This window comes from Hemitrygon akajei, chromosome 6, assembly GCF_048418815.1.
Source record: "Hemitrygon akajei chromosome 6, sHemAka1.3, whole genome shotgun sequence".
Lineage (NCBI taxonomy): Eukaryota > Metazoa > Chordata > Chondrichthyes > Myliobatiformes > Dasyatidae > Hemitrygon > Hemitrygon akajei.
In genome coordinates, this window is record NC_133129.1 from 78,581,217 (window position 1) to 78,594,803 (window position 13,587).

Consider the following 13,587-nt stretch of genomic DNA (forward strand, 5'->3'; position numbering starts at 1 on the left):
AAGTCCTATGGGTCAAATGCTTTCTTTACAAGCCTATCTACGTGCAATGCCACAGTATGTGTCTGTATTCTCTGATTTCTCTGTTCTACTCTCCTCAGGACCCGACCGCTCACTGTATAAATCCTACCCTGGTTTGTCCTCCCCATGTGCAACAACTCACACTTGTCTCCATTAATTCCATCTGCCATTCTTCAGCCCGGTTTTCCAGATCACACTCCAAGTTTTGAGAGTCTTTCTCATTGTCCACCACACCCCCAATCGTGGTGTCATCTGTACATTTGCTAATCCAGTTAACTACATTATCATGCAGATCACTGATGTAGATGACAAATAACAATGGTCTGATTACTGATTCCTGCAGCACACCACTAGTCACAGGCCTCCAGTCAGAGAGACAACTATCTACTATCACTCTCTGTCTTTTCCTGCCAAGCCAATGTTTAATCCATCTTGAATGCCAAGTGACTGAACCTTTTTGGCCAACCTCCCATGCAGGGCCTTGTTAAAGTCTATGTTGACAACATTCACTTCCTGGCCTTCATCAACTTTCCTGGTAACTTTCTCAAAAAACTCTAAAAGATTGGTTAGTCATGGCCTACTGCATACAAAGCCATGTTAATTGTCCCGAACCAGTATCTGTCTATCCAAATACTTAAATATCTGGTCCCTTAGAATACTCCAATAATTTACCCACTACTGATGTCAGGGTCACTGACCTATGATTTCCTGGCTTATTCTTTTAAGCTTTCTTTACAAGTGAACAACATTAGCTATCCTCCAATCCTCCCGCACCTCACCCATTGCTTTTTAAACATCTCTACTGGAGACCCTGAAGTATCTGCATTAGCCTCCCACAGGATCTGAGGAAGCACCTTATCAAGTCCTGGGGATTTATCCACACTAATTTGTCTCAAGACTGCAAACATCTCCTCTTCTGTAATCTGTCTATGGTCATGACATCACTACTGTTTTGTATCACTTCTGTAGATTCCGTGTCCATCTCCCGAGTAAATATTGATGTAAAAAGAACATTTCAGAACTTCACCATCTCTTTCAGGTCCAGACATAGATAACCACTCTGATTTCCAGAGGACCCATTTTGTTCCTTGTTATCCTTTTGCTCTTAAAATATCTGTAAAAGCCCTTGATTCTCTTTCACCTTTTCTGCCAGAGCAACCTCATGTCTTCTTTTAGCCCTCCCTATTTTCTTCTTAAGTGCTGTCTTACATTTCTCAAACCTGTCAAGTACCTCATTTGCTCCCTCCTACCTAGGCCTACTGTGAAACCCCTTTTTCTTATTCAGAGCCTCAATATCTCTTGAAAACCAAGGTTCCTTGATATCCTGGCCTTTTACTCTGACAGGAACATTCAAATGCTGCACTCTCAAAATTTCACTTTCGAAGGCCTCCCACTTACCAAGTACATCTTTGCAGCAAACAACCTATCCCAATCCACGCTTGCTAAATCTTTTTCTGATACCATCTATATTGGCCTTTCTAGCATTTAGAATTTCAACCCCAAGTCCAGACCTTTCCTTCTTCTTAATTATCTTGAAACTAATGGCATTATGATCAAGGTATTCACCTACAAGAAACTTCTGTCACCTTCCCTGTCTCACTCCCTAACAAAAGATCTGGTGTCTTCTGTCAATCACTCCATGATATGGTTCATGAAACACTTGTGTATTGCCTTGTTGGCCTAATTTAAAACATACTTTCAATATTCAGTTTAAGCAAGTGCTAAATATTCTGGTACCTAATAAATATAAGTGGCTAGTTTTTTTTTACAGAAAACCTTTCATTGATGTAGCAAGTTATCAGGTACATCTAAAAGTTCGAAAGTAGTTTACAGGAAATAGATTACTTTGATATATAATCAATAGGCAATATAGCAACAGTCTTATGTGGATGTATAAATAGCTAAGTTTTTGATTTTATTTTATCTTGCCGATTGCAACCACTCATTTTGCTTGTGCTTCTTACCTCACACAGCTCTCACAGTACATTAATTTGAAAATCTTCATCCTTGTTCTAAATAGTCACCCTAACACCACTGTCAGTTCCACCTTACCAAATCTTCCACACATCTAATTCAAAATTTTGGATCACTTTATATCTCCAATTCTGATTCTTGATTTCTCCTGATTTTAATCATCACACCATTGGCACTCACGGATTTTATTGCCTTGCCTTTAAATTCTGAAATGTTCTCCCATAATCTTTCTGCCTCCACCTCTCTCTTGATTTAAGAAGCTGCCAAAAACTCTTTCTTCATGATCAGTTCTTTGGTCATCTGCCTTGATATGTCTCCCTATGTCACAGACTAATTTTCAATAGGTTTCAATAGGTACATTTCATGTCAGAGAAATGTATACAATATATATCCTGAAATTCTTTATGTTTGATAATGCTCATGTTAAATGGGATATTCCATTACGTCAAGCATTCTTTATCAATGGTATGATTTTTGTTGGTGCGATGATGCTTATAAGAGATTAGCTATTGCACTAGAACAGCATTTCAGTCTCCTTTTAAATAACTTGGGCGTAAAATGATATAGCATGATACAAATTGCTTGACAATAGTTTAACTCAATGTCATCACTCCCTAATCCAATTTGCTATATTAAAGGTATTTGTTATGTAATCACCATAAAATAATTTAAGGGATCAATAGCAGACAGTTTTACAAAACAATTTAAAAAGCTAATGTGCTCTCAAACACCTGCATGCACCCTTATTATATCCAGTTCATAAAATTTCAATATGCTACCACTTATGAATATGGTCTGGTTTTAATAGCAAATGGTCCATTCTTTTCCCTCCAGTACATTTTAATCCTCAATATTATTACTTCACTGATCATACTTTTCATAGATTAATTCTGAACAACATATAAAGGAATTTATTGGTGTTTATGAAATGAACAACACTCTGATAAAAGAAAGTCATGTAGTAGTGAAGAAATCAGCAAGAATAGGAGAATTTCTCCAAAATAGCCAGCAGACTTAATGCCTATCAAACCGCATGCTTATAACCTGACTCCCAACCAGACTGGCAAATGTTTAGTCCTATTTAGTGAAGCATGGAAAGTGTCATTCTAAATTTATTTACTCTCTTATAAGAAACTGGATCTTGTTACATTAGTTTCCTTTACAAGATGAACTGCCCTTTATTCCTCATTCTCTGATTGACAGATTAGCAGCATTAAGTAGTTATTGCAACAGCTTTGAAACAAGCACTGCAATGTAGTCCACTTATAATTGTAATTACCATAAGAAACTAATCATGCCTAGAGTATCATTTGTCATAAATTGCATTATAATTGTGGGGAAAAAATGAATGTCTTGATAGCAATATTTGTTTAGGATCATTTCACGTGATTAATGCTGTAAGTTGTAATAGTCACATCTCAGTGTAATTGACTTACAGAGTGACTTAGAAATTGACTTAGGTCATTTCTCTCACCTGTGTCCACTTCTCTCCCATAATTATGTCTCCCCTTAATAATCTTTAAACATTATGACATAAGCCTTAACAGTGGTTTCATTATTGCCACTCAGTTCACCTGTATTCCATTTTTATAATTCATTTTGCATCAGTCCATTGCCTGAAGGACCATGCTCAGAAACATCTCCACAATAAAACTTTCCACAATGGTGTTACCATGCAGTGGGTTGAAGTTTCAGCTCACTGAGGCAAGAACTGCTGGAATCAGTTTGGTGCTTGGAATATTTGTACACAGATAGTGAGGTGAGTGTGTTGGAGAAGATATAATAAAATTAATCAGGGGGAGTCTCATCCATCTTCTGTCAGACAACTAACTGCTTTCAGCATCACTGAAAGGGAACCCAAAAGAAATGTGGGAGAGGGAAAATGTAAAGTGGCACTAAATCCTTCAATAATTTAAATATAATTCAGTTTTGTCTTATTTATTTATTTATTTTTGTAGCGATACAATGCGGAATAGGCCCTTCTAGCCCTTTGAGCCATGCTGCCCAGCAATCCCTTGATTTAATCCTAGCCTATTACAGGACAATTTATAATGACCAATTAACCTACCAACCGGTATGTCTTTGGACAGTGGGAGAACCTGGAGGAATCCCATGCAGTCACGGGGTGAATGAGCAAACTACTTACAGACAGCGGCAGGAATTGAACCTGGGTTGCCTGTACCATAAAGTGCTGTGCTACCCACTATGCTACCATGCCACCCCATACCGTCCTCATGCCAAAATGCTCTGCTTCCAAAACTGTAAACCCTCAACTCTCTCCCCATCCTGAGGAAGCCCTGAGCCAATATATTCCCCTTTCTCCAAATGCCAATTGACTGGCTTAAGTTTTCGGCCTATTCTTCCATTTTGCTAACTTACTCAGTATCATCCTATCAGTCCATTATCATTCTACTTCCTACTGATTCTTCAGCTTTGGTATTGCTTGCAAATTTTTCAAAGTCTGAAACTGCATACTCATAATCACTTGAAAAAGTGCTTGTCCCAGAAATTGCCCTTGGAGAAAATTACTGCCCACTCTCTCAAACAAGAGAAAATCTTCAGATGCTGGAAATATGCACAAACAAGAAAAGTTCCAATGAAGGGTTTTGGCCTGAAACATAGACTGTACTTTTTTCCATAGACGCTGCCTGGCCTGCTGAGTTCCTTCAGCATTTTCTGTGTGTTGCCCACTCTCTTACTGTTTGGAAAACAGCCATTTAACAAACTCATAAACACAAGAAACTCTGCACATGCTGGAAATCCAAAACAACAAACAAAATGCTGGAGGGAATCTGCAGATCTGGCCACATTTATGGAGAGGTATAAACATCTGATATTTTGGGCTGAAACCCTTCATTAGGACTGCAAAGGAAGAGGGAAGAAGGCAGATGAGGGGAAGGAGCAGAAGGTAATAGGTGAAGGTAGGTGGGTGGGTGGAGGAGGGGAGACAAATTGAGAAATTGGTAGGTGATAGGAGACAAGAGTTGACCATGGGAGAAAGGGAAGGAGAAGGGGCATCAGCAGGAAGTGATGGGCAAGTAAGGAGAGAAGAAGGGGTAGGAGAGGAGCTGGAATGGAAAAAGAGGAAAAAGAGGAGGAGGAAAATTTGCCAGAGATTAGACAAATCAATTCACGTGCTATCAGGTCGGAGGCTAGCAGATGGAACATGAGGCATTGCTACTCCAACCTGAGAGTGCTTTCATCATGGAGGAAGCCATGAATGAACATGTTGGAATGGGAATGGGAAGTAGAATTAAAATGAGCGGCCACCAGGAAATCTCTCCTGTTGGGGTGAGTGGAACAAAGCTACTCAGCAAAGTGGTCCCTCATCTATGTCACATCTCACCATTGAAGAGGAGCCACACAGAGAGAACCGGATACAGTAAATGACACGCAGACTTGCAGGTGAAATGCTGTCTTACTGGGAAGGTCCCTTTGATACCCAGAATGGCAAATGGCATCTCCTTCCCCTCCCCCTACCTTCTTATTCTAGCTTCTTCCCCCACCCTTTCCAACCTGATAAAGGGTCTCGGCCTGAAACATTGACTATTTATTCCTCTCCATAGATGCTGCCTGACCAACTGAATTCCTCCAGCACTTTGTGTATTTTTCACAACTCTCTGCTTCCTGTCCAGTTAACAATTTTATTTATTTACAGTGCTGGATTTTAGTTTTCATGCCCTAGCCTCTTATAAACCAGTGTTGTAATCTTTGCAATCATCCAGTCATATGGCACCTCCTATTAATTAGAAAGAAATTACAAGTTATGTAAGTTCTTAGAGTCATAGAAACAGGCCCTTCTGCCCATCTAGTCCATGCCAAAACCTTTAAAACTGCCTACTCCAAATGACCTGCACCAGGACCATAGCCCTCCATATCCCTACTATCCAAACTTCTCTAAACAATTGAAATTGAGCTGACATTCACCACTTGTGCTGGCAGCTCATTCCATACTCTCATGACCTTCTGAGTGAAGAAGTTTCCCTTAAGCTTTTCACCTTTCTCTTTTAAGCAATGACCTCTAGTTGTATTCACCCAACCTCAGTGGAAAAAAAGCTTGTTTGCATTTATTCTATCTATACCTCTCATAATTTTGTATACATCCATCAAATCTCCTCTCATAGTTCTGCGCTTTATAGAATACAGTCATAACCTATTTAATCTCTCCTTATAACTCAGGTCCTCCAGACTCAGCAACATCCTTGTAAATTTTCTCTATACTCTTTCAAATACATCTTTTCTGTAGGTAAATGAACAAAACTGCACACAATACTCCAAATAAAGCCTCACCGATATCTTATACAAGTAAACATAACATCCCACCTCCTGTACTCAGTACATTGATTCATGAAGGCCAAAGTGCTAAAAGCTTTTTTTATGACCCTCTCTACCTGTGCCAACATTTTCAATAAACTATGTACCCGTATTGCCAGATCACTTTGTTATACCACACTCCTCAGTGCTCTACTGTACACTCTGTAAGACCTACCCTGGTTGGTCCTACAGAAGTGCAAAACCTTGTACTTGTCTGCATTAAATTTCTTCTGAAATTTTTCAGCCCATTTTTCCAACTGATGCAGATCCCTCTGCAAGCCTTCCTCACAATCCACTACACCCTCAAATCTGCAAATTTGCTGATCCAGTTAACCACACTATCATCCTAATCTGAAAAATTTGACTGGAGGATCAGCGTTTACAAATATTCCCCCAGTGATACTGGTCCATTTGTACTCATGCCTCAGTGCCAGATTAATTCCTTCATTGTGCATAACACTGAAAATAACATTTAACTATTTAACTCTAACTTCTTGTTTGTTGTTTCAGTTATAGACATTACATTCAAAGATGAAGAAAGATAGCTTTATTTGTCACATACGGTGTATATCGAAACACCAAAGCATACAGTGAAATGCGTTGTTTGCATCATTGTTTGCGATTTGCTGGGGTTAGTCCGCAATTGTCACTACGCCTCTAGCACCAAAATAGCATGGCCATAACTCTCTAACCCGAACCGTACGTTTTGAATTCAGGGAGGAAACTGGAACACCTCACATGGTCATGGGGAGAATGTAAATCTCCTTACAAACAGCGGTAGGAATGAAACTCCAAACAGTGATTGCTGGCAAAGGAAACCAATTAAGCTAACCATTACAATACCATGCTATCCCTTTCTCACAATTCTTAAAAATTACTCCCCTCCCTCATTTGCTATTTGACGTTATTTCAGGCTATTTAAAGTCCTTTAATATTTCTACTTCTTGTAGGTCAGATGTGATTTCTCACCTGATCTGTTTCTCTATAGGATGACAGCTTCCTTTTAGTTTTTTCTCTAACTGAAACAGTCATTGTTCTTCATGTCAGATGCTTCCTTTCTCCAGCACTATAATAAATATTTTTCCTTTAATTTTCCATCGCCCATTAATTTTCCTTTCCCCCACTCTTTTCTGCACATATTCCTATTCCTGACATTTTTCAGTTACATTTCAGTTACACAGTGACACAAAAGATTGCAGATACCGTAATCTGCAACAATAAACAAGAAGCTGGGGAGCTCTTCTGGCCAGAGAGCATCTGTGAAGGTGAAATGGATGATCAATGTTTTGGGTCAATTCCCTCAACCAGGACTGAAAGAGAGAGGCAAGACAGCCGATACTAAGAGTTGAAGGGTCTACATCCAAAACTTAACTATCCATTTCCCTCCACAGATGCTGCCTGATTATTGGGTTCCTTCAGCAGTTTTTTGTTGTCATTGTTATAAACACTAAGTCTCAGTGATTCTCCAATCTTACTATATATTCTGGGTTCTAACCCTGTTTTAATCTTTTCATATTTTTTTTACTTTGTTCCTATTTAATGCTTTACTACTTCCTACTCCAGAGGTTTTGAGCAGCTGCACTGTTTTGAAATTAGATTTGAAATTGGTTTATTATTAATATCATATGTACTGAGATAGTGTCTTGCACACTGTTCATGTAGATCAAATCATCACACAGTACACTGAGGTAGTACTTGGAAAAGCAATAATAGAATGTAGAATAAAGTACTAGAGCTATAGAAAAAAAAGTTCAGTACAGGTAGACAATAAAGGACAAGATCATAACGGAGTAGATTGTGAGATCAAGAGTCCATTTTATTGTACTTGGGAATCAGAATCAGGTTTAATATCATCGGCAAATGTTGTGAAATGTAAAATTTGTTAACTTTTCAGCAATAATAAAATGCAATGCACTATAATATAGCAATAAATAAACAGGTCAATTACAGTAAATATATATATATGTGTGTATTAGTAGTTTAATTAAACATAGTGCAAAAGCAGAAATCATATTAAAAAAAAGTGAGGTAGTGTTCATGGGTTCAATGTCCATTTAGGAGTCAAATGGCAGAGGGGAAGAAGCTATTCCTGAATCACTGAGTGTGTGCCTTCAGGTTTCTATACTTCCTTCCTGATGGTAACAATGAGAAGAGGGTATGTCCTGGGTGATGGGGGTCCTTAATGATGGACGCCACCTTTCCAAGGCACTGCTCCCTAAAGATGTCTTGGATACTACAGAGCCTAGTACCCAAAATGGAGCTGACTAATTTACAACTTTCTGTATTTGATTAATTCTGTAGCAGAATCATTTAACAGCAGGGTAGAAGCTGTTCTTGAGTCTGATTATATGCACACTCAGGCTTTTGCATCTTCTGAATGACGGTGGAGGGGAGAAGAGAGACTGGAGTTTGTGGATGGCCTTCCCTTTGCCAGTTTAGTTTAAATGCACCCCAAACACACTGTTGTATCTCTTTCCCAAGGTTATTTTGACAGGTTGCTCTCATTCTAGAACAGATCCCATTCTCCCAGAAATATGCAGCCCTTATTTTGTGCTATGCTTCTAACTACAAACTAACCTGCATTTTTTATCATTGCTAATGATAAAAAGTACTCTCTAGTGACACAGAGAGTAAATCCGAGATAACTACTACACGTTTTCCAAGCTCTTGAAAGTCCTAAAGTTTGGGCCTTCCCTTTCCAAACAAAAGGACTGTTAAAGACTTGAAATGATACTGAGCTATGATAAAAATTAAAATCATCTGCTTTATTATCCTTGTTCTAAATAGGTATTCTGAAGAGCACCTGCTACATTGATGTTCGCTGGTTCCCCTTTGATGTCCAGAGATGCGATTTGAAATTTGGTTCCTGGACACATGATGGCTGGCTATTGGACCTGCAGATGATGGAAGCTGATATTTCTACTTATATACCCAATGGAGAATGGGACCTTGTTGGTAAGCTTAATTTCCTGAAAGTAGATTCATTTTGCACAACATGAACTGAGAAGGAAGGAGAGTAAAGACTGCATTAGAATTAGGGCAGGGTATGTACACAGATATCACTTTGTTCTTTCCCTCTGTTGTGGCCTAATAGTGATAGAGCATTAGAAAATTCTACTCCAGACAGAGAGCACATTAGCTAGACCAGTGGATCCCAAAGCAGGCAATACTTAGCTCCTGGGGTGGTCAGAGTTTCTAAGGAGGAGATAAAGATAAAGGGGGTGGTGAGGAGGGGGGTAGCTGAGGAATGACAGGATTAATTTCAGAAATGAATTACTTATTACAGGCACTTGACCCTCAGTGACTCATAGTTTGTTACAGTGATCACGTAATCTCTTCATTTCTTGCTAACCCACCATTCTCTTAGACTTTGCTCAAAGCACATTTTTGACTTGTCTTGTCCATACTGCACCAACCACTGCCACTGGGCTATAAACATGCAGGAGCAGTGTGTGGGTAAGTGGCTTGCTCAAGGACACACATGGCTGAGGCTCGAACTGACAACCTTCAGATCACCAGCCCAAAGCCTTAAACACTTGGCCATGCACCAACACTTGTTGAAAAGCAATGTGACACTTCTCTATTTGGCATATCATATGATGCTGTATTGAGTAAATTGTATTATCTCCGGGCCCAGCCTGCACATTATTTGCATTCATTATTGTGGTACAGTGTAAGCTAATACAATTCTCATGCTCAAATCACACAGTGACTCAATGCCTATGAAGTAGGCAATGGCGTTCAATGGGGTAAAGTTCAGAATCTCCTGTTACAAATAATCTCGACAGCACTTCTGTAACCCATGGCCCAACCAAGAAGTTGGTGCCTCACTCTAGGTACCTTCAGGCAAAGAAGCCAGTTTTGCCTGAGCTATGATAACATCAGAACTTTCCCCTTTATTGATTGCAGTGGTTGGACTTAAACAATAAGTGATTGACTGTGGTCTTTAATCATAACAAAAACAGTCAAAGTGGACCAAAGGAAAATGCAATATAGACAATATAATGTGGAGAATCTAAAATACGGATTTATACCAGCCCCAATCAACCAACAACAGCTAATGTGTCTGGTGTGAAAAAGAATTTTTTTCAAATGAGGCAATAAAACCATCCAGGCTCCTTGAACATTTGAAGAGTAATAACATCTGATAATGCAAACAAGATCTTGGCTTATTTTAAGTCACTTTGTGAAAACTTTTCATAAACAGAAGACACTTCAGAACATGTTTCCCAGCACTTCACAACAAAACAGTGAGTAACAGTTTGCCTGCTTCATACAACATTTCATTGCTCATTTCTAAATCAATTGGAGAACTGATTCTGCCAGCAGTAAGGTAGGTAGTCATAGACAAAGTCCAAGGGTAGTCATAGCCGAAGGGTGGTAGTGGGGACGAGCTCCGACTGCTAAACAAATGCTCTACATGGCGTGCATCTCAAACAGCCTCTGACAACCAAGTCCAGCTCCTGGCCTTCATGTGTGGCATAGTTCTTATGCCCGGTGGAGCTGTTCTCACCGACAGGAGAAGGGGCAAAGGCAGATCACTAGTGCCTTAAAACCAGTTGCTCTGGGCAAATGGTGCTCATTAACCACGGATGGTAGCTCATCTAGGAGAGGGAAAACTCCAATTTCAAACCCCTGCTGCCTTGCGGCTATACCCACTCACTGGAAAGGCTTTAGGAGTAAACCCCGAGGAAAAATCTAGAGTCGAAGACCCGAAGGCGGCTGACTGCTGTACCCAGCCCCGGCACGGCAACTCCTGCGATGCTGCTGGCACCAAACTGTATCGACTTTCGTCATTCCTTTGGACCTGTCATCAGCATGGAGAGTGGGGGGGGGGGGGGTCCCACTGCCTGGGCAACAGACGAATCTCCATATCAACTCTGCCCTGGCTTGCGTCGCCATGGTCGACCACGATCGACAGAGGCCACTAAAAGGGACGTTCTGAGTCTGTTTTTGTACATCATCAGATCAAGTGATTAAAGTGATTCCACTCAGCGATAACTTTGTCCTAAGATGAATTGATGAAATGCCTGAGAATGTGGAAGACTTATTCTGCAAACTACTTAGGACAGCAGTATTTGTTATGCAGATGGATGAGTCAACTTTGCTAAGCAACAAACCTTTACTTCTTGGTTTTTTTTCTTCATAAGAAATGAAACCATGATTCATTAGTTGTTATTTCCAAGAGGACTAGAAACAGATGTGAAGGGGAAGTCAATATTTTGAGTTGTTGACCAATTTTTCAAAAAGAAGGACATCCCACTCACCAACATTCTTGTTTCTGCAACAAATGGGGCATCATCAATGACATGATGCTACCATGAGAGGTTATTACTTCCTTACCAAAAAGGTGTACCTAAGATACTTACCATTCACTGTGCAATTCGCAGACAATATGTTGTCACAAAAAATCCCAAGTGGTCAGCTGCACCAATCATTACATACTGTTATCAAAATGGTAAATAATAGCAAGTTGCATGCTCTGAATTCTCATTTATTTTGAGAGCTTTATATTGAGAATGATGACAGTTTGAATGCTTGCTGTTGCACACAGATATCATAGAACATAGAATAGTACAGCACATTACAGGCCCTTTGGCCCACAATGTTGTGCTGACCCTCAAACCCTGCCTCACATAAAACCCCCCACCTTAAATTCCTCCATATACTTGTCTATTAGTCTCTTAAACTTCACCAGTGTGTCTGCCTCCACCACTGACTCAGGCGGTGCATTCCACGCACCAACCACTCTCTGAGTGAAAAACCTTCCTCTAGTATCCCCCTTGAACTTCCCTCCCCTTAACTTAAAGCCATGTCCTCTTGTACTGAGCAGTGGTGCCCTGGGGAAGAGGCGCTGGCTGTCCACTCTATCTATTCCTCTTAATATCTTGTACACCTCTATCATGTCTCCTCTCATCCTCCTGCTCTCCAAAGAGTAAAGCCCTAGCTCCCTTAATCTCTGATCATAATCCATACTCTCTAAACCATGCAACATCCTGGTAAATCTCCTCTGTACCCTTTCCAATGCTTCCACATCCTTCCTATAGTGAAGCTTTGCCAGCAACTTTTATGTTAAAGACCTTTGCCATTTATACCCAACAATAGACAATTCTAATGCACTTCAGATTGGGCTCTTATCCCTCCTTCCTACTTAATCTCATTCTGCTATTCAAAATTGTGGTACAAAATGAATAATTGCTAATGATTTCTTTATTACAGCTTCTTTAACGTAGAACATAGAATAGTACAGCACATTACAGGCCCTTCAGCCCACAATGTTGTGCCAACCCTTAAACCCTGTTTCCCATATAATCCCCCACCTTAAATTCCTCCATATACCTGTCTAGTAGTCTCTTAAATTTCACTAGAGTATCTGCCTCCACCATTGACTCAGTTAGTGCATTCCACGCACCAACCACTCTCTAAGTGAAAAACCTTCCTCTAGTATCCCTCTTGAACTTCCCTCTCCTTACCTGAAAGCCATGTCCTCTTGTACTGAGCAGTGGTGCCCTGGGGAAGAGGCGCTGGCTGTCCACTCTATCTATTCCTCTTAATATCTTGTACACCTCTATCATGTCTCCTCTCATCCTCCTGCTCTCCAAAGAGTAAAGCCCTAGCTCCCTTAATCTCTGATCATAATCCATACTCTCTAAACCATGCAACATCCTGGTAAATCTCCTCTGTACCCTTTCCAATGCTTCCACATCCTTCCTATAGTGAGGCAACCAGAACTGGACACAGTACTCCAAGTGTGGCCTAACTAGAGTTTTATAGAGCTGCATCATTACATCACATCTCTTAAACTCTATCCCTCAACTTATGAAAGCTAATACCCCATAAGCTTCATTAACTACCCTATCTACCTGTGAGGCAACTTTCAGGGATCCGTGGACATGTACCCCCAGATCCCTCTGCTCCTCCACACTACCAAGTATCCTTGGAGTTGGTCCTTCCAAAGTGTACCACCTCACACTTCTTCGTGTTGAACTCCATATGCCACTGCTCAGCCCACTTCTGCGTCCTATCAATGTCTCTCTGCAATCTTCAACAATCCTCTACACTATCTACAACACCACCAACTTTTGTGTCATCTGCAAACTTGCCAACCCACCCTTTTACCCCCACATCCAGGTTGTTAATAAAAATCACAAAAAGTAGAGGTCCCAGAATAGATCCTTGTGGGACACCACTAGTCACAACCCTCCAACCTTAATGTACTCCCTCCACCACAACCCTCTGCCTTCTGCAGGCAAGCCAATTCTGAATCTACCTGGCCAAACT

The 13,587-nt window shown here is 40.4% G+C and overlaps 1 protein-coding gene across 3 annotated transcripts in view; it reads left to right on the plus strand.

Annotated features, from left to right (window-relative positions):
* chrna8 (cholinergic receptor, nicotinic, alpha 8) overlaps window positions 1-13,587 on the plus strand; it is a 364,842-nt gene that overhangs the window by 278,756 nt on the left and 72,499 nt on the right. For all 3 annotated transcript variants that reach the window (XM_073048652.1, XM_073048653.1, XM_073048654.1), the window contains exon 6: window positions 9,094-9,261. In XM_073048652.1, coding sequence (XP_072904753.1) covers window positions 9,094-9,261 — 168 coding nt within the window. The remainder of the gene's footprint in view (window positions 1-9,093; window positions 9,262-13,587) is intronic.